The sequence below is a fragment of the Pelophylax lessonae genome, assembly GCF_965119305.1.
Source record: "Pelophylax lessonae genome assembly, chromosome: 3".
Classification (NCBI taxonomy): Eukaryota; Metazoa; Chordata; class Amphibia; order Anura; family Ranidae; genus Pelophylax; species Pelophylax lessonae.
Window position 1 is genome coordinate 359,945,963 of NC_138770.1, and position 21,690 is coordinate 359,967,652.

The window sequence follows — 21,690 nt, forward strand, 5'->3', positions numbered from 1 at the left end:
CTGTTTCTGCACACCGAATGTGGACATTTTAAGTGGGGAACCCATTCTCCCTACTGCATCCTTTATTTCATTGCACAGAGAATGTAACAGGAGGTACTAAAACATGCAAAAGTGTGTCAAATCTCCCATGTATATCTCACAGTTGGGACTAAGACATCTAGGAAGCTAGGGATTTACTCAACTCAAAAGCTACTGCTTTAACTAAAAGTTAGACTTTTTTGGATTAACCCCTAACGCTTCCAAATCAGACTTAAAAGGCAAACTATAACCAAACATAGGACTAGTTTACCTAACAAAAGATTTGTAAGAAAATGTGTAAAGGAACTCTGCGCACAAAGTCAGCAACAGACACAAAGTGATGGAAACACTTGAAAATATCAAGCTAAAACCTGATGCTAAATATTCATAAAATGCAACAAAGTCAGATCATATGACCACCTATAAACTGTAGTGCTAGAATTTTCTGCCCAACATGTTTCGTCATTCGTGATGGGATTGTTGATGTTGCTAATGAAACATGTTGGGCATAGCTTTGCGAGCACAGAACAAACGCTGTGCCTGTGAAACAGAGGACTGCAGCAGCCAGCTGGCGGTTCTGGTCTTTGATGTGATCCATGAAAGCGTGCCCAGCAGCTCCATATCCTACTTCTATTTCAGTGTTCATGTTTTAAGCGCATTTTTTTTTTTTGCTGGTTTTTTTTATTTGTAAACTTAGCAGAGAGCACTATACTGTATACTTTACTGTCTTCTTTGAGCCTGATTGAGGAGAGGGTTTGAGCTTGGTCATTAAAGCCTGGGACTGCACACTGAATTAATTCTGGGGAGGGATCTATCCCTGCAGGGGTGCTTGATGTGGAGCCTTGTTAGCTGGCTACTTATGTAAAGACACACACAATCTGACCTTTGTTATAGGTGTCAGATAATTAGGATTAAAAAAAAAAAAAAAAAACCACCTGAGAGGGGAGGTGAAGGTTCTGCATGGACAGCACTTCTTAAATATTACCTACACAAAGGAATTGGACTTCCACGTGTTTTTGTTGGTTTCACATATATTGGATATTTTTGCAGAGGTGGTTACATTTGATATTCACTGATTTTGTCACATCTATAAATATTCAGTGCTACAGTTTAGCGCAATATTGGGTTTTTTTTTTGTTTTTTGTTTTTTTTAATTGTTCTATAGACGGTAACATGATTGTTCAACTTTGTCACGTTTATAAATATTTATCATCACTTTTATATGTAAAGAAATGTGCATACTTATGTAATCCACTCATGCTTACTCAAGAAAGCAACCTAGTAATAATCAATCTGGCATACCGTGTATCTCTTCCAATAGCTATAAAGGCTTCTTGCTGCATATTTATGGACTCTTGCTTGATTATATTTGTCAGGACCATCTGCAATTCTTGCTCCTCTGCATTAGCCAAGTTAGTGGCATACACCTCCCATTCTTGAGCTAGCATTTCTCCCATGGGGTCCACTAGTTTTACACCGTTGTCTTCCTAGGCAGAAACATCAATGCATTAGGATTGCATTATATAAATAACAAATAGGAAATGTTCACCAAGAACGGACCTCAGGATTGTGCGAGGCGGTCACCATAACTCCAATGACAGACTTCATCTTCTTGGACCTCAGGACTGCCAGTAAGCCCATACGGTACATAACATGGTCCAGATGTTCTGCTTTAGTTCGAAATCCTGCAGTGCCATAATGAAGAATGAGTCCAGCAGGCTTGGCATGGCGAGCAGACGACCTCAATACTGCTTCCAAATGCATCCTAAAATTTAACACAATATCAGTACAATCCCTACTGAATATATAACAGATCTGTGTTTTTATGAGACAAAGTATCGCTCCCCCTTCAAGTAATAGGCTGGACTCGGACAGGCTTACGAATGAAAGATGAATATTTACCCCTCTTATTTAGTTTTACTTTCTCAGGGTCTGACACTCAAGTTTGTATTAGGGGTCATGGGTCAGCCCAAGGCCAAAAACTGCTGTCTGTCTCCTGCCTGGCTTCATGCACTGCTTTACAGCTCCTGAGTGTGCAGCATGTAAGGTCAGGCAGTTTACCTGGTAAGCAACTGTCAGACAAAAAAAAAAATAAAAAATAAAATAGAATTCCAAATCTTTGGCTGCCTAATTCCTTTGCTACTACTGAGCAACTTTTTGATTTTTATGTTACCTCACCATTCTATATTCCTGATATGTGCCTGTTGTGCCATGCACTTGTATTAAAAAAAAATATCCTGTGTGCTTTAGATTTCTTCCTTTATGTGAAATACTTGGTGATCCTGCCAGTCCCCCTGCTTTTCAATTTCAAACTAGCCACACCAGGCATAAAAGCACATCCATCCCAGCGTGGTCAGTTTGCCTGTACTCCAGTTGTTATCTGACTTGTATGGACATGCTCCCTTCAGGCTGGGTTTCCCTGCATCCAATTTGCATGACAGGAGACTGTCATCGGCTCTCAATTGAACCAGTTCACACAGCTCCGGGGCAGCTGCAATTCGTAATGGAAAAGGGTCCTGTGGGTCTTTGGCGACGTTTCAGGTCTGAATTCAGGCAAAAATTTGGACCCGATCTCGCAGCTGAAACGGAGAACAGGCACACATCGGACCCTCTACTGCGAGCCACGGCGGCACCAAGTGTGAACCTGGCCTAACAGCGACTCACTGGAAAAAAAAGACATACCTCCCTGCAGTGACCTTTAAAAAAGGAAATAAGGCAAAAATTATAAGAGATAGACAGACACACACATAGTGGTGGCAAACATTGTGGACACTTTTAGAAATTTTAAGGTTTTGAAACTTTGCAGGCATATAGGAAATGTTATTTTGAACCAAATGAAAATGTTTATATATGGAGTACAAAAAAAAAAAAAAAAGAAGTCTAAAAATTGTGAAGACCGGGCCTTTTCTGACACTTTCAGCTTTCTTTGCTAGAAAATTACTTTGAACCCCCCAACATTATACACTGCTCAAAAAAAAATGAAAGGAACACTTTGAAAACACATCAGATCTCAATGGGGAAAAATCTTATGCCAGATATCTATACTGATATGGACTGGGTAATGTTTTAAGACTGAAAGGATGCCACATCGTTTGATGGAAATTAAAATCATCAAACTACAGAGGGCTGAATTCAAAGACACCCCGAAAATCAAAGTGGAAAAATGATGCAGTAGGCTAGTCCATTTTGCTGAAATTTCATTGCAGCAAATCAAAATGCTACTCAGTTTTTATGGCCCCCCACATGCTTGTATGCATGCCCAACAACATCGGGGCATGCTAATGGGACGACAAATGGTGTCCTGGGGCATTTCCTCCCAGATCTGGACCAGGGCATCACTGAGCTCCTGAACAGACTGAGGTGCAACCTGGCGGTGTTGGATGGACCAAAACATAATGTCCCAGAGGTGTTCGATTGGATTTAGGTAAGCCGAGCATGGGGGCCATTCAATGGTATCAATTCCTTTATCCTCCACGAACTGGCTACATACTCTCGTCGCCGCATGATGCCGGGCACGGTTATGCACCAGGAGGAATCCACGACAATGGGTCCAAGGATTTCATCCAAATTCATAATGGCAGTCAGGGTGTCATTGTTTAGCCTGTAGAGGTCTGTGCGTCCTTCCATGGATATGCCTTCCCAAGATCATCAAAGACCCACCACCAAACCGATCATGCTGAACAATATTACAGGCAGTGTAACATTCTACACGGCTTCTCCAGACCCTTTCACATCTCTCACACGTGCTCAGGGTGAATCTGCTCCCATCTGTGAAAAGTACAGGGCGCCAGTGGTGGACCTGCCAATTCTGGTGTTCAATGGCCAATGCCAATCGAGCTCCACGGTACCGGGCAGCGAGCACAGGGCCCACTAGAGGACGTGGGGCCCTCAGACCACCCTCATGGAGTCTGTTTCTGATTGTTTGGTCAGAGACATTCACACATGTGGCCTGCTGGAGGTCATTTTGTAGGGCTCTGGCAGTGCTCATTGTGTTCCTCTTTGCACAAAGGAGCAGATACCAGTCCTGCTGATGGGTTAAGGACCTTCTACGGCCCTGTCCAGCTCTCCTAGAATCTCCTCCATGCTCTTGAGACTATGCTGGGAGACGCAGCAATCCTTCTGGCAATGGCGTGTATTGATGTGCCATCCTGGAGGGGGTGGACTGCCTGTGTAATCTCAATGGGGTCCAGGTATCACCTCATGTTACCAGTAGTGACCCTAGCCAAATGCAAAACTTGTGCAAAACATTCAGAAAAGATGAGTAGGGAAAATATTTTCAGTTGCGTCCAGCTATAAAACCAAGCCCATTTTGGAGGTCGCCTCATAGTTGCCCATCTAGTGCACCTGTTAATTTCATTAACACCAAATCAGCTGAAACGGATTAACAACCCCTCTGCTACTTAATTGACCAGATCAATATCCCAGGAGTTTAATTTACTTGATGCTATACTCTGATTAAAAAGTGTTCCTTTAATTTTTTTTTGAGCGGTGTATATATGCAGAGGCCCTAGAGAATAAAATGGTGGGTTTTGAAATTTTTTATGTCACACTGTATTGCGCAGTGTTTTTTTTTTTTTTCAAACACGAAAGTCTTTAGAAAAAATACACACTTTAATGGATCTTAATGCACACAAGCCACAGCTTTGTGTTTCTTATGGATGCATAGAGAGAGGATTGGACATGCTCCGTTATATAAAAATATAAAATAAATAAAAAGTGATCATCAAGTTGTAGAAGAACAAATGCACAACAGAGGTTTACATTTAACCACTTCAACCCCTTAGGATGTACCTGTACGTTCTCAGGTTGAAGTGGTTATACCGGGAGAATGCTCGCATCTGCAGCATCATCCTTGTATCAAAATTTTCAGCTGGTGATGGTCTGTCTTGTAGAAGTGATCTGGTTGGCTATACAGCTGCTTGATCACTACTACAGGGCATGGAAGGTGACCTCACCTCTCGCCACTGCCTCTACCAGGCTCTCCCAAGCGATTGTGGAGCCCAGGATCACCACCGCTCAGTGTGATAAGGGGAGAAGTTACATCAGTACTTATCTGCCTTCTTTGATGTAAGAAACTGGATAGCAGAGAGGATTTAGTCACTTCGGTTTTGGTTTGAGGTTTACAAACCGTTACCGGAGTGTACAGCATCTGATCAAACTGATCTTGATCTTGTTTTGATCAGATGCTTTTGAGAGGACCTAAATTCTTATAGCTCTCTCCATAAAGAGAAACTTTTGGAGGACCTGTCATACTTCTAGCTATCACGTGCGTTTTTTGGTGGATGCAGTCTAATTTGACCCCAGTTTTTTCATATACAGGGATGGAGACCATAGCATGACCCGCTTGTCTCATGTAAAGTCCCAAATATTTTATGAAATTAGGGATGGAGGCTCTGAGCTATACAGGCAAATTGCCTCATATAAAGTCCCAATCTGTGTTTTACACTGCATCCGCCAAGGGGTTGGAGGTATATGCTTCTCAGCTGGTCGTTTTCAGTTTGTACCATCGCAAGAACATATTAGAGTTTTGAGATACTAGACCAGTCATGGATGGGGGTGGGTTGGGGGAGGTTTGGGCTGCTCCCTCCCACCTGCCTCCTATCCATCCATTGGCAGCCATGTGCTCCCAGTGTGGAGACACTCAAATTAAAAGTGTTAGGACTGCAGGTAAAACAGGGTGCTGTGTAGTGGCCCTGCAGCTTACACATGCATTTGCAAATGCGTGTCAACTAAACCCCTGTTCTTTATTATATCATGAGACAAGACTACTTGGTTGGTGGCAGACTGGAGGGTGAGTACATCAGACTGGGGGTTGGCTGGCTTCAATGCACCTCTTTTCAATTCATTTTTTCTGTTGTGTATTATATGCACAATATTCACTGATGTCATCTCACTCCATTATTTGAGGTCCTATTAATTAGGGTCTTTAAATTTATGCACGTTTGATGATATCTTCTAGAATTTGATCTATTATGATATGTATATATATTATATATATATATATATATATATATATATATATATATATATATATTTTGATGGTTCATGGCACTTTTATTGTATTTTATACACATATGTGGGATAAAAAGTAGTGCCACACCCATTCCCCATTATTATTTTTTGTAATCTTGGACCTCCTGTGTAACTCTAAACTGGTAACCTGTGAAGACTAAAAGCGTCACCTATGGAGATTTTAATTTTTTTTTTTTTTTTTTTTTTTTTTTTTTTTTTTTTTTTAGGTAGTTTGGCGCCTAGCCACCAGTGTATACAATTTTAAAGTGATTCATATAAGATATCCATTTACTCAGTTTAACATTTTTTTATATTTTACCAAAAATGGGCTTTTATTGTGTTTGTGTGCACTAAAATTCATTAAAGTGTATTTTTTTCAAAAAAAAAAAAAAATTTGTGTTTTTAGAAAGGGCTGCGCAAATATTGTGCAACATAAAATATTGCAATGACCACCGTTTTATTTTCCAAGGCCGTTGCTTTCAATAAATACATAAATGTAGGGAGAATGTCCTTGATTCATTTTCAGGCGTTTTTTTGCAGGCAGGCATGGACATCTAACAAAAACACTTGTAATCTGTCAAAAAAGAAGCTCATGTACTTTTTTGAGCTTCAGGCGACAAAACGCTCAACTGTGAACAGGGGCCATTGAAATGAATGGGATTTTGCTTGTTGGGCGTTTTGAGACTTCAGAGATGAGCTAAAAAACGCTTGGGTGTAACAGGGCCTTGCAGAGCTGTTCTCTGCTCACTCACAGCTGTCACTAAAAGAGCCTGTGTGTTTATCAACATTGTAAATGATGCTAGAGAACTATAAAACACAATGCTTTAGGGCTCTTTCACACGGCCGCTCCGCTTGTCCGCAAATCCTCCTATTTTTTTGCGGATGATATGCGGACATAATGTAAGTCTATGGCATTGCGGATGTCAGCGGAATACCATCCGCTGACATCCGATTTTCCTTCCTTTCCGTTTTTTACACGGATGAAAAAATAGGGTTCTGTTCCGTTCCAAAAAACGGAACAGAACCCTATTTTTTCATCCGTGTAAAAAACGGAAAGGAAGGAAAATCGGATGTCAGCGGTGTCATCCGCTGACATCCGCAATCCCCCATAGACTTACATTATGTCCGCATATCATCCGCAAATGGATGGGATGATATGCGGGCACACGGAGCGGATGACACAAATGTCATCCGCTCCGTGAAAAAAAAAAAAAGTCCTGCAGCAGACTAAAGCAGCGGAGCGGCCGTTTGAAAGAGCCCTTACAATGTATTATTTCCTTCTTTTAGATCAAAGGAATGAACTTCCATCTGCGAGGACAGTTTAACCTCTTAACCACTTAAGCCCCGGAGGATTTGGCTGCTAAAAGACCAGGGGGTATTTTGCGATTCGGAACTGCGTGACTTTAACAGACAATTGCGCGGTCGTGCAACGCTGTACCTAAACGAATTTGACATTCTTTTTTTTCCCAAAAACAGAGCTTTCTTTTGGTGGTATTTGATCACCTGTGCGATTTTTTGATCACGCGCTATAAACAAAGAAAGATCGTCAATTTTGCAAAAATAACAATATTTTTCACATTTTTTTTTATATGAAATTCCCCAAAACAAAAAAGTAAAATTCAAAATTTTTTAACATTTTCAGCCAATTTGTTTATGCTACATATGTTTGTAATAGCAAAAAGCGTATTTTAATTTTTTTTTTTTTTAACGCGTAATGGCGGTGATCTGCAATTTTTTTTGCGGTACTGCGACATTAAGGCGGACAGATCGGACCCTTGACTGACATTTTGGACACTTTTGGGGGTACCAGTGCTATACATATGCACTGTTACTGTAAAATTACACTGGCAGTGAAGGGGTTAACTTTTTTTGCGAGGAAGGGGCTATGTGTGTCCCCAGGGGCGTGATGCTAACTGTGATTGGCTGTGGCTTGAGATGTATGAACAGTGATCAACGGTTCTACATAGTAGAACCGTATGATCATCATTCATACACCGGGGAGAATGACAGGCGACTTGTTTACATCAGCCACCTGCCTTTCTCCCTCTCCCCCGACGATCGCCGAGTGACCGGCGGACATCGGGTCCGCCGGTCACACGCGCGGGGGGGGGGGGGGGTCCGTGACCACGCGGGAGCGCGCCTCCGGCGGCGCGCGCTCGCTCCCTAGACCCTCACAGGCTAGCGACGTAGACCTACGTCACTCTGCCTGTGAGGTGCTGACAGCCGCAGTAAATAGTCGTGCGGCGGTCGGCAAGTGGTTAAAGACTTAAGCCTTTTTTCTGACACTTCTTGTTTACAAGTTAAAATTTTTATTTTTTGCTAGAAAATATAAAATGGCGATCATTGCAATCCTTTATGTCACACTGTATTTTCGCAGAAGTCTTTCAAATGCAGTTTTTTTTTTTTGGGGGGGAATAAAAATACACTTTAACCACTTAAGCCCCAGCCCTATTTTGGACACTTTTTGTTTACAAGTTAAAACCAGTATTTTTTCCTAAAAAACTACTTAGAACCTCCAAACATTATATATATTTTTTTTAGCAAAGACTCTGGAGAATAAAATGTCGGTCATTGCAATATTTTTTGTCACGCGGTATTTGCGCAGCGGTCTTTAAAATGCCATTTTTTTTGGAAAAATTTTGAAAAAAAAAAAAAAAAACACATTTCACTGCATTTATAAAATACTAAACAGTAAAGTTAGCCCATTTTTTTTTTGTATATTGTAAAAGATGATGTCACGCCGAGTTAAGGCTACATGTTAAGGTTTAAAATTGCGCCCCCCGTGGGATGGCGATAAACTACGGTCAATAGAGATCTCAATAGGCGACGCTTTCAATTTTTTTAACGGTTATCAGTTTAGAGTTAGAGTGTAACTCTTTTTTTTTTTCCATTATTGCTCACGCTCTGGCAATCGCGGCGATACCTCACGTGTGGTTTGAACAGCGATTTCATTTGCGGCTTGACTTTCGTATACGTTTTTTTTTCGTGCGCGAGCTAACGGTGACGGGGGCGGCTAAAATTTTTTTTTTTTTTTTTTTTCCCCTATTTATTTTATTTTTTTTCTTTAACTTTATTACAGGTTTAAAAAAAAAAAACTGATCACTTTTATTGCTGCCACAAGCAATGTAAACATCCCTTGTGACACCAATATGCAGTGACACAGGTACTCTTTATGGAGGGATCGAGGGTCTAAAAGACCCTAGACCCGGCCAGCCTGGTGGCTGATTGGGGGCTCTGCTCCGGCCCTGACTTGAGCCACCATTCCAAGGCTAAAGCCCCGTACACGTACCGATTGTTGGCCGTAAATTTTCGGCCGCCGCCCGATCGCCCAATTATCGGCTTGTTAATATGATGATTCCGACAACCGACTCCGACTTTTCGGCCGAACAAAATCTGGTGTGCATGCTATAAAATTTTTGTTGGCCGTCAGCAGAACGGCCGATTGTTCATCAGTCAGTACAGATTTCAGCCGACAAAAATCAGTTGAGCAAGACTGGGCATGCTCAGAGAAGAAAAAACACACGAAAAGTAGACCAGAACATGACATCACTTCTGCAGTTGGTTGTTGTTGGCCGACAAAATTCGCGTGCAGTCTAGAGCACATTTCAACCAACAAAACAACACTGGACAAAAGACGGCGGATCGGTCGGCCAACAATCGGTGCGTGTGTACGGGGCTTTACTCTGTTTATATGGTGTTTCTTAATACTGCTATATATGTGTCAGTTTTTCTTCAATTCACATTTTGATGATGTTCTGCTATTTCTGTTATGTATGACCAAGCCTTATGGGCACACTTTGCACTGTTGTATATTTTGTTTACCTTTTCGTAAAAACCTTAATAAAAATATTGGAACATAAAAGACCCTAGACCCCTCCACTACACTTCCATGTATTCAAAACGCCGAAAACTGCATTTTTGAGTACACTGGTTTTTTAAATCTGCCGCCTTTTGCAGCAGAGTAACCCGGACGTGACGTCATGGACACCGCCTCCGGGTTACGTCATCGGAGACCCTATCGAAGCCGCTTCCGGCTTTGATCGGGACTCCATCCAGCTGGCGGACGCGCTGGGTGCTCGGGTCTCCCCGGTGGTGTAAACCACGGTACTGAGATGGTGCCTCTAGCTAGAGGCATCATCCCGATATAACACCACAAAGTTTACCGACGTATATATACACACACACACGTTACTTTGCGGTAAGTGGTTAATGAATTTAATAAAAAAAAAAAAAAAAAAACAGTAAAATTAGCCCATTGGTTTTGTATAATGTAAAATATGTTACGCCGAGAATGATGATTGTAAAGAACGCTGGTATCCCCAATACCCATTTTTTTGAGACACTCTCAAACTGGCTAGGGACTTTGTGACTATAGCCCTTTTTGCCTCGAGGGCTGAGTCAATCGTTCCCGAAATCCTAACGAGCATAGAAGAATAAAGCAAGCCAGCAATCACATACCCAAACATTAGTCGAAACTAGATGAAGGGTGCAACAGAAACTTTTGTTGAACACAGAATATATACCCCACCAGGTCAGGTGAGCCCGATTACATTATCGTATGCAGATTAAATTGTATACAGAAACATAATTAACCTGAGTTAATTAACTAGCCACCTAGACAGAAACAATAGGTGAACGGGAATCCAGACCTAGACAATGTTATAATTAACATGCTAATTAACTCAGCGCTTAAACCATCCTGGGTGACCAGACTGGCCAGCAACAAGACTAAAACAAAGTACATTACACATTACACATTATTAAGTATAAACACAGAACACCTTATTAAAAACAGACAATAGCAGGAGACCCCAGTAGTAGACTGTCTGTCTCCTACATTGAAGTAGATGTAATCCACATCTAAGAAATGCTTTGATTATTTAGGAGTCACAGACTTCATTGCAGTGGTCTACAACAGGCTATAGGTTTCACAGTGTAAAGTGGGAATAAATCCTCATATTTCCTGAGGTATATTGTTGATAAATATTACGGTCTCATTTGAAGGTCAAAATTACGAGGCTTGTATACCAATGCCAGAAGCCTGGCTAACAAGATGGGAGAGCTGGAGCTGCTGATGTTTGAGCAGGACTTAGATTTTGTGGGGATAACTGAGACTTGGTTTGACAGCTCTCATGACAGGATGGTGACCATTCAGGGGCATTCCCTTTATCGCAGAGATAGAGAAGGTAAAAAAGGGGAAGGGGTATGTCTGTATATTAAAGAACAGTATACAGGTAAATATGAGGGATGATATTAAAAATGGAGCTATGGACGAGGCAGAATCTCTATGGGTAGAACTTCAAAGGGAAGGCACTGTGGGGAAGGTAATATTGGGCGTATGCTATAGGCCCCCCCAACCTGAGGGAGGTGGACCTCCTTTTACAGATAGGATTGGCAGCAAGGATGGGAAAAGTGTTAATAATGGGGGACTTTAATTATCCAGATATATACTGGGCAGAAGGAACCACGGATTCAGCCAAGGCTCGGCAATTCCTAAATGTTTTGTAGGACAATTTCATGGGTCAGATGGTGAACGCACCGACAAGAAACAATGCGGTACTTGACCTACTGATTACCAACAATACAGACCTGATCACGGAAATAGAAATGCGGGGCAACTTAGGAAACAGTGACCATAGGTCAATTAGTTTCAGTATTAATTATACTAATAGTAAACTAAACACAAGGGCAATATAAGGACACCGAATTTCAAAAGAGCCAATTTCCCAAAATGACCAGTGCATTCCAAAGGGAAATAAATTTAAAAGAGCAAAACTAAACCCTGGGTGGCTAAACTCCAACATAAAAATGCATATTAATGCTAAAGGAAAGGCCTTCAAAAAAAAAAAAAAACACAAGACTGAGGGGTCATTGGCAGCATTCAAGTATTACAAAGAGTGTAATAAGAAATGTAAAGACAAAATCAGGGCGGCTAAAATAGAATATGAGAGACATATAGCGGAAGAGTGTAAAAAGAAACCCAAGAAATTCTTTAAGTATATAAACAGTAAGAAAGCGAGGCCAGAACACATTGGCCCCATAAAAGACGATAAGGGAGTTTTAGCCACAGAGGACAGGGAAAAGGCGGTAGTGTTAAATAATTTATTCTCTTCAGTCTTCACAAAAGAATCGGAGGGCTACACTAACCCAGCTTGTAAGGCCAAACTAAACAACACACCTCAGGAAATACCGCCATGGCTAACAGAAGATAGACTTAAGGCCCGTACACACGTAGCGATTGTCGGCCGTAAATATTCGGCCGCCGAACGATCGGCCGATTGTCGGCTTGTTAGTATGATGCTTCCGACAACCGACAGCGAATTTTCGGCCGAACAGAATCTGGCGTGCAGACTTTAAAATTTTTGTTGCCCATCACCAGAACGGCCGATTGTTCGCCAGTCAGTACAGAATTCAGCCGACAAACAGCAGATTAGCAAGACTGGGCATGCTCAGAAAAGAAAAAACACACGGAAAGTTAACCATCACATGACATCACTTCTGCAGTCGGCTGTTGTTGGCCGACAAAATTCGTGTGCAGTCTTTAGCACTTTTCAGCCGACAGGACAGCACCGGACAAAAGACGGCCGATCGTTCGGCCGACATTCGGTACGTGTGTACGGGGCTTTAGAACTAAACTAGAGAAACTTAACATAAATAAATCACCGGGACCGGATGGCTTGCACCCGAGGGTTCTTAAAGAGCTCAGCCAGGTGATTACCAGACCATTATTCTTGATCTTTAAGGATAGTTTACAGACAGGTATGGTGCCAGCTGATTGGAAAAAAGCCAACGTGGTACCAATATTTAATAAAGGGCTGAGATATATCCTGGGTAACTATAGGCCGGTCAGCCTAACATCTGTAGTCTGCAAGATTTTGGAGGGGATGTTAAGGGACCACATACAAGACTTCAGTAATGAAAATGGTATTATTAGTAGTAATCAGCATGGATTCATGAAAAATCGTTCTTGCCAAACCAATCTATTAACCTATGATGAAGTGAGCAGCCCCCTAGATAAAGGTAAGCCTGTGCATGTGGTGTATCTGGACTTTGCAAAGGCCTTTGACACCGTTCCCCACAAACGCTTACTGTACAAACTAAGGAAGGTAGGTATGGACCATAAGGCGAGTACCTGGATAGAGAACTGGCTCCAGGGGAGGTTGCAAAGGGTGATGATTAATGGGGAGTACTCAGATTGGGCGGGTGTGGAAAGTGGGGTCCCCCAGGGTTCTGTCCTGGGCCCAATCCCGTTTAATTTATTCATAAATGATCTAGAGGAGGGAATATCTAGTACAATCTCAGTATTTGCAGATGATACTAAACTAAGCATGCCAATATCTTCTGGGCAGGATGTGGAAACCTTACAAGCGGACCTGAACAAAATAACGGGGTGGGCAACTACATGGCAGATGAGGTTTAATGTTGAAAAATGTAAAGTAATGCACCTGGGTGCCAGAAACCAGAAAGCAAGCTACTCACTAGGGGGGGGGGGGAACCTCTGGGTGAGTCTAGGATGGAAAAGGACCTGGGGGTACTGGTAGACAACAGGCTTGGAAGTGGCATGCAATGCCAAGCCGCTGCAAGCAAAGCCAACAGAATACTGGGATGTATAAAAAAGGGGATTCACTCCAGAAATAAAGAGATTATTCTCCCGCTCTACAAGACTCTGGTCCGGCCACATCTGGAGTATGCTGTCCAGTTCTGGGCACCGGTCCTCAGGAAGGATGTGCTGGAACTGGAGAGAGTCCAGAGAAGGGCAACAAAAATAATTAGGGGAATGGAGGACATCAGCTATGAGGAAAGACTACAAGCACTGAACTTATTCTCTCTGGAGAAGAGACGATTGAGGGGGGATATGATATCAATGTACAAATACTGTACTGGTGACCCGAGCATAAGGAACAAACTATTCAGAGAAAGGAGATACAATAAGACACGTGGCCACTCACTAAAACTAGAGGAAAGGCGGTTTAACCTTAAAATACGCAGGGGGTTCTTCACTGTAAGAGCGGTAAGGATGTGGAATTCTCTTCCGCAAACAGTGGTATCAGCAGGGAGCATTGATAGATTCTATTAGATGGGCACCTTAAAGACCACAACATAGAGGGGTATACAATGTACGGTTAGCAGCAAACACACACACACACATCATTAGTTGAACTGGATGGACTGGTGTCTTTTTACAACCTCACTAACTATGTAACTATAAGTAGTCCAAACCATATTCTCAGTGTCCATTAAGTAGCTGTCCATTTTCTTGACCATCCTGTGCCCGTAATAGACACAGGGTGACATACACATGAGAGGGGCCTAGGGAGCTGACACAGGGATTTCCCAACCTCGCTAAGGCAAATGGTGTTCCACAGATCCCCCAACCAAAGTGACTCCAGTCACAGTGATTTTTAGTCTAAGCAAAGAAATTGTGATTCTCATTTTATCTAGTAACAAGCAGCACACATTACACATATGAACACTTGTTGGGCACACACTTAACCCCTTGATTACCCAGGGATGTTAACCCCTTCCCAGCCAGTGCCATTAGTACAGTGGCATTGCATAATATTAGCAATGATCACTGTATTATTGTCACTGGAGATGTCAATGCGAGTCAGTCCCCCCTCCCCCCCAATCTCAGTTAGTGTCAGACTATCCACCACACTTTACTATTCCTAAGTCCCTGATCACCACCATTAGTAGTATATAAAAAAAAAAATCAAATAAAATAAAAGTTCCAGCATATATCCTATACTTTGTAGACGCTATAAATGTCACACAAACTAATCAATATACACTGAAGATTTACCAAGACGTAGCAGAATACATGTTGGCCAAAATGTATGACAAAATTTGATTTTATTGGATATTTTTTTTGTTTTCAGAAAGTAAAAAAATTTTTTTTTAAAGAATGAAAAAAATAAAAAATAAAAAAAAAAACTAAAAAAAAAAAAAAAAAAAAACACAGTGGTCATCAAATACCACCAAAAGAAAGCCCTACCTGTGGGGGGAAAAATGACAAACTAAATTTTTGTACAGCATTGCATGACCGTGCAATTGTCAGTTAACGCAACGTTTTATCTTTGTGTGGGGGGGGGGGGGGGGGATAGAACCCCATCAATATTTTATTGCTGTCTGCGCCCTGTTAGGAAGATGTACCCTATATTTCTTCATTACTGTGATCACTGTAAGTGTCAGGAAATCCAAAATGTTGGGTTGTCACCAGAACATGAATGGAGGAGTAATGGGAACACTAGTACCAGGGATTTCCTCTCACTTCCTGTTTTGGCTATGGAACTGGAAGTGAAGGAAATATCCACAATGTGACACGGATGAAAAAAAAAAAAACACAGCCTTTTAACCACTTTATTACTGCGCTATAGCCAAAAGGCAGATATCTTCCTCTGGGAGGGTGACCATGGGCATCCTCCCAGAACTGTGCTCCCGGTGATCGCAGTAAACGGCCAAATCACAGCAGCCCTTTACCATGTGTCCAATCACATGTAAACAGACTTGCCGATTATCGGGATTCCTTTCCTCACGCGCAGTCATAGCGTGAGGGGAGCCGGTAACCGGCAAATGTGACAGGGGACATTTACATTGATCATCGGTGCTGCTTATCAGTGAAGCAGAAAAATTACTTATTTGCAAACTTTTATAACAGAAACTAAGAAAAACATTTTTTTTTCCATAATTTTTAGTGTTTTTATTTTACATTTGTTTAGCAAGAAATCTAAGTGGCGATAAAATACCACCAAAAAAGAAAAAGTCTCAAAAAAAAATGGAATAAAAAATAAAAAGGATAAAAATTGGATAGGAGTACAGCATTGCATAACCTTGTCATTCAAAGTGTGGGAGCACTGAAAGCTGAAAAGTGTCCAGGACAGAAAGGGGGTGAGAGTGGCGAGTATTGAAGTGTTTAATGTAAAGCAAGGTGAAGAAAGGTATATGATAAGAACTTCCAGTGAGTGAGGATGCATTTAGCTTAGCTGTGCAGGGAACGTCCCTGGAAATGGTATATAGAGAGTCATAGAGGCTGCAGTACAAGTATCTCTAGTAAGCACAGTTCCAGTGTGAGCTGCATACTGATACAATGGCCCCTCCAGTGATGGACCCCCCTCCCCAGCACCCTATATATTACCTTCTCTCTTCTCACAGCCAGGAATGTGACGCCGACACTCGTGACGTGTCTAATCAGCGCTCACCACTTCCTGGTCCCGCCCCTCCGAGTGTGCTGCGGATAGGAAGAGGCAGCTTTCCCTGCAGCCAATCAAAGCCACGAAGGAGGAAGACGCTGGAGGCGGCCAGGTCAGCTGTTGTAGTCATAAGCATACTGGTATCGCGGTGTGGATGTGTCCATTAGAAGTAGGTCATGTGATTCTATGATTGGTGCCCGTACTCACCGGATAGTTGTTTTCTTTCATAAAGATAGAAAGTGGGAAGTTTGGGCACCCAGGTGACGTGTCGATGCAGACAGGGACGGTGTTCATTGGCTGCAGGCAAACAGGAGTATTAAAATAAGTCCATGCAGAGCCCATTCACACCACATGTAGTTGGATGCATTGCAACGGCATAGAGACAGTCCAAACTAGGGTTGTCACCTCATCCCTTTAAACCAGGACACATATTAACCACTTGTGGACTAGGAGGATGTAACACCTTAAAGCGGAACTTCCGCACATTTGCTTCCTCCCCCCCCTTCGGTGCCACATTTGGCACCTTTCAGGGGGGAGGGGGGAACGGGTACCTGTTTTTGACAGGTACCCTTCCCCACTTCTGGGAGACAGCGCCGTACCTCAGAAGTTTGGCCCCCGCCACCTTCCCCGCCGCCGCCGAGCCAATCAAAATGTGCAGCGTGCTTAACGCATGCGCAGTAGGGAGCCAGCTGTGGAGCTGCAAGGCTTCACTGCTGGGTTTCCTCACCGGCAATGGTGGTGGCAGCACCCGACAGCCGATGGAGACATCGGCTGCGGTGCCGACATCGCTGGACTTCAGGACAGGTAAGTGCCCTTATATTAAAAGTCAGCAGTTACAGTATGTGTAGCTGCTGACTTTTCATTTTTGGAGGGGGTGGGGGTGAGGCTGGAACATCACTTTAATGACAGCCATTTTTTGTGATACGCCACTGCATTTTTTTAACTGACAATTCCCACATGGAAGAAAAATATATTTAAAAAAAAAACATTTTTTATTTTTCCCAAATATATTGGAAATATATTTGAAAAGCTACAATTTTGGCCATATTCAATATATTTCTGATTTTTTTTTTTTTTCCAAATATATTGGAAATACATTTTTCTTCCATATGGGTTGCGTGGTCATGTGACACTGTACTAATTATAAGAGGTACTGATTATAAGGGGTGACATCCAGTTTAATTACCGAAAGATTTCCAGTTAGCTTTTTGACTTACCTGCTCACTTTTCGTTTCTTGAATTTAGAGTTTGGATTTTTATACTCCTCCCTGCATGAGACTCAGTATATGGGAGTGACTCCCTTTCAGTCGATGGGTACATACAACCACCATGAACAGACTCTCCTCACTTTGATTGTCTACATGGCTCCACCGTTTTATTAGGTAGGATGCCATGTTTGGGGAACCTTTGCTGGGGGAAGGGGTGTATCTTTATTACCAATTTGAATGTATTGTTACTAACCATCCAATATATGGCTTTTCTATTTGTATATGGAGATTGTTAAAATGTGTGTGTGTTTTTTTGTCTAGAAGTTTTTTTTTTTTTTGTTAAAGGTAAACTTTATTGAAATATGCCGTAGAACACCAGCAATAACAAAGGACACACAAATCCATAACAAAAGAAAAGAGCAAGTAAAGAAAGAGTAAATAATGCCACAAGTCAGACGCCCGCATAGGGCTCAATGCATACATGACAAGTACAGTAAAAAGAGCATATAATGAGCGGTAATATAAGACCGGGGGGGGGGGTCCATAGGCAACATAGACAAGCACAGGATACACAGCAACATAGCTTAAGTGGACTCAGTAACAGGTGAAGTAGTAAGCTCAGAATCAACCCAAAGGGACCAAATTTTACAAAACTTTTTAGGACAACCTCTAGCTTCATAAGTCATTTTATAGAAAGGAAGCACTTGGTTAATGAGTGAGATCCAAAATTTTTGTCTAGAAGTTAAATGTACCGCGTGTTTTCCTTAAAAAAAAAAAAAAAAAAAAAACCTGTACGGCGAAACATGCCGATACAGAAGCTCAGAAATACAATCTAAAAATCAAAATTTTTGCATTACTTACTAATGGTAATACTTAGATATGTCATTGTTTTTATCTAATTTTTGTTTAATTCAATAAATATCAATGTTTTTAACAGTACTGGTATATGGTTCTACTTAATAAGCACCTCGAAAGTCCCACATCTTGTGTTTCTTTGTTCCAACCCTAACACCTAACCTGACACCTATAGTGAGCCTCTAACACCTAATCCGACACCGACAGTGAGCCCCTAACACCTAACCTGACCCCTACAGTGAGCCCCTAACACCTAACCTGACCCCTACAGTGAGCCCCTAATAATCTGCCCAAAAAGAAGCTCATGTACTCTTTTGAGGGTCTGGCGTTTTGCTTAAAATGTCAGAACACTCAGATGCAGTGGCGGCCGGTCTATAGGGGGAGCTGGGGCACCGCCCCCCCCCCCCAATCTGTGGCCAAAGAAAAAAAAGAAAAAAGAATTAACATTTTCAGCCCACTAGGGGCGCTGGACCTACTGGTGGCTATGGGGGGGTGGGGTTTTGCATCCCACGTGCGGCAGGCAGAGGCGCCGGTTGCCGGCCTTCTGGGGGTCATCGGGCGCAGAGCAATGCGCCCCGACACTCCCCACTTTAGTGCTGTCCTCGCTGTGATTGGTCCAGACTCCAGCCTGGACCAATCATACAGGAGGACATCCCGGGTGACGTGACGCGTGGGGGCGGTGCGTGCGTCAGTCACTCACCGTCCCCTCGTCACTTCATCACCTTCCCGCCCGCCGGCGCCGTCAGACCAGAGAGGAGGGCCGGCACGAAGACAAAAGAGGTCGTCTCATGTTCTCGACTCGTCTGCATCTCAGTCAGTACTCGGGCCGACTTCCATCAGCAGCAGCAGCACACTGTGACAGCACCAGTGTGTGAGGTAAGTGAAGTCAGTGATGCCTCAGGGGGCCCACACACTGCTTTGAAGGGGGCACGCACACACGCTGGTCTCTGCATTGATGATGGGGGAAGACAAGCTGGTCTCTGCATTGATGATGGGGGCACGGCAAGCTGGTCACTGCATTGATGGGGGCATGGCAAGCTGGTCACTGCATTGATGGGGGCACGGCAAGCTGGTCACTGCATTGATGGGGGCACAGCGTTTTTTGCCGCAAATTTTTCTTTTTGTGCCCCCCCCCCACAAAAAAATTTGAGCACCAGCCCGCCACTGCTCAGATGTAAACAGGGGCCATTGAAATGAATAGGATTTGTCTTGTTGGGCGTTTTTTGAGCTCATCCTTAGAGCTGAAAAACGCCCAAAAACGCCAAGATGTGAACGTAGCCTAACACCTAACCTGGCCCCTACAATAAGCCTCTAACACCTAAGCTGACACCTACAGTCAGCCCCTAACTCCTGATGAGACCCCTACAGTCAACCCCTTATATCTAATCTGACCCCTACAGTGAGCCCCTAACACCTAATCAGACCCCTACAGTGAGCCCCTAACACCTAATCAGACCCCTACAGTGAGCCCCTAACACCTAATCGGACACCTACAGTGAGCCCCTAACACCTAATCGGACCCCTACAGTGAGCCCCTAACACCTAATCGGACCCCTACAGTGAGCCCCTACAGTGAGCCCCTAACACCTAATCGGACCCCTACAGTGAGCCCCTAACAACTAATCGGACCCCTACAATGAGCTGCTAACACTTAACCTCCCCAATCAGAACAGATATTTTATCCCCTAAAACAAACCCTTAATGCTTACCCTCCTGTCTAATATTTAACCCCCTTCTGCTGCATACTCGCCTTTTCTTAGGCTGGATACCCTTATGCCTCGTACACACGCATCGATTATTGGCCGGGAATTTTCGGCCAGCGTCCGATCGGCCGATTTTCGGCTTGTTAGTATGATGCTTCCGACAACCGACTCCGACTTTTCGGCCGAATAAAATCTGGTGTGCAGGCTATAAAATTTTTGTTGGCCGTCAACACAATGGCCGATTTTCCGTCAGTCTGTACAGATTTCGGCAGACAAAAATCTGATGAGCAAGACTGGGCATGCTCAGAGAAGAAAAAACACACGGAAAGTAAACCAGCACATGACATCACTTCTGAAGTAGATTTTTGTTGGCCGAGAAAATTCGTGTGCAGTCTAGGCACATTCCAACCAACAAAACACAACTCTGGACAAAAGTCCGACGATCGGTCGGCCGATAATCGTTGCGTGTGTACGAGGCATTACACTGATGGTATGCAGGTCCCACGCCGAGGTCCTTGATATCCAAAGATGCTACTTTGAGACAAGTCGTCAGGAGGAAAGATAAAGCTCATTTTCATAAGTGCAGCACTGGAAAATACTGTAATGTTTGTACACACAGAGAATGAAGAGTTTGCTTCCATTTGTAACATGTGTGAAATACAAATTGTAGGAACTGGCTGATTTGTAGACAGTAACCACACTTCTCTAGGTACCACTTGTTATTAATAAGGCCCAGCTGCTGTAACTCTGCACTTATCTGTACAGTCAGTAGTGACCTGGGAGCCACCACAGGCTGACTGGACAAAGACCCAGCAAACATACTGTTAACATTTAAAATTGTAAAGGTCAAAAAATATATACAGTTAGTTATAAGAAACCTTCCAGAGATACAGTTCTTTCACCAGATGGCAGTGTTGCACTACTATGCAGAACAGAAAAGCTGAAGCTATACAAAAATGCAGCAACCACATATGAAAAAAGCTGGACAAGAAAGTTATTTCTGTATGTTTTCTCCTTTAGACTTTTTATACAGCACTGCCCTGGGTTATCATGGTTTATCAATGCTAGTGTTGTCAGCTGTCCTATATTTTCAATACGTCCATGTTCTTTTTCAAGTTGCTGAATAAAACATGAGCTAGATACAAGATAGATACAATTCGCGAGGAGATCTCCAATGTGCAGAAACCTCCCCCACTTACCAACCCATATCAACAGGTACAATTAGGGATGCACCAAATATTCGGCGGCCGAACATTATTCGGCCGAAAATAGAAAAAATAGCACTTTCGGTGTTCGGCCGAATAAGTCAAAAGGCCGAATAATTTTGTGCCGAACAATAGGGCTGAATGATAGTCGATATGATATCGACTATCGTTCTGTGGCCGTAGGCGATATTCATATCGCCGAGGTCACGATATTTACAGGGGGAAGGGACTCGGAGGAGGACAGGAGGACTCACAGACTTCCGTGTTAGGCAGGGGAAGCCGGTGTTGTAAAATTTTGTCGGACCCGTGAAAAAATCGCACCTCGTCACTTCCCGGTGATAGAGCATCACAAAACAGCGGATGGGAGTCGTCCGTGCGCATGCGCAGAAGACATTTTTCGAGGTTTGGCAAAATTATAACATAGAGCGGACAACTGATTGAGAGGAGGCGGGCCTGAGGTGCGACGGAGGACGGAGGACACATATGCAGAGCTGGTGGA

At 43.0% G+C, this 21,690-nt stretch overlaps 2 protein-coding genes across 4 annotated transcripts in view; one reads left to right on the top strand and one right to left on the bottom strand.

The window, feature by feature from the left end:
• PGM3 (phosphoglucomutase 3) overlaps positions 1-16,302 on the bottom strand; it is a 60,243-nt gene extending 43,941 nt beyond the window's left edge. Inside the window, exons 1-3 of the mRNA XM_082250090.1 lie at positions 16,166-16,302; positions 1,579-1,783; positions 1,321-1,505 (exon numbers count right to left, since the gene is read on the bottom strand). Coding sequence (XP_082106216.1) covers positions 1,321-1,505; positions 1,579-1,782 — 389 coding nt within the window. The 5' untranslated portion in view covers position 1,783; positions 16,166-16,302. The remainder of the gene's footprint in view (positions 1-1,320; positions 1,506-1,578; positions 1,784-16,165) is intronic.
• The window catches only part of RWDD2A (RWD domain containing 2A), a 45,738-nt gene continuing 40,293 nt past the window's right edge, over positions 16,246-21,690 (top strand). Inside the window, exon 1 of one of the 3 annotated variants that reach the window (XM_082250093.1) lies at positions 16,246-16,332. The gene's annotated coding sequence lies outside the window, so the exon portion shown is untranslated. Of the gene's footprint in view, positions 16,390-21,690 lie in introns of all 3 variants that reach the window. The other 2 variants (XM_082250095.1, XM_082250094.1) reach the window with 2 other exon arrangements.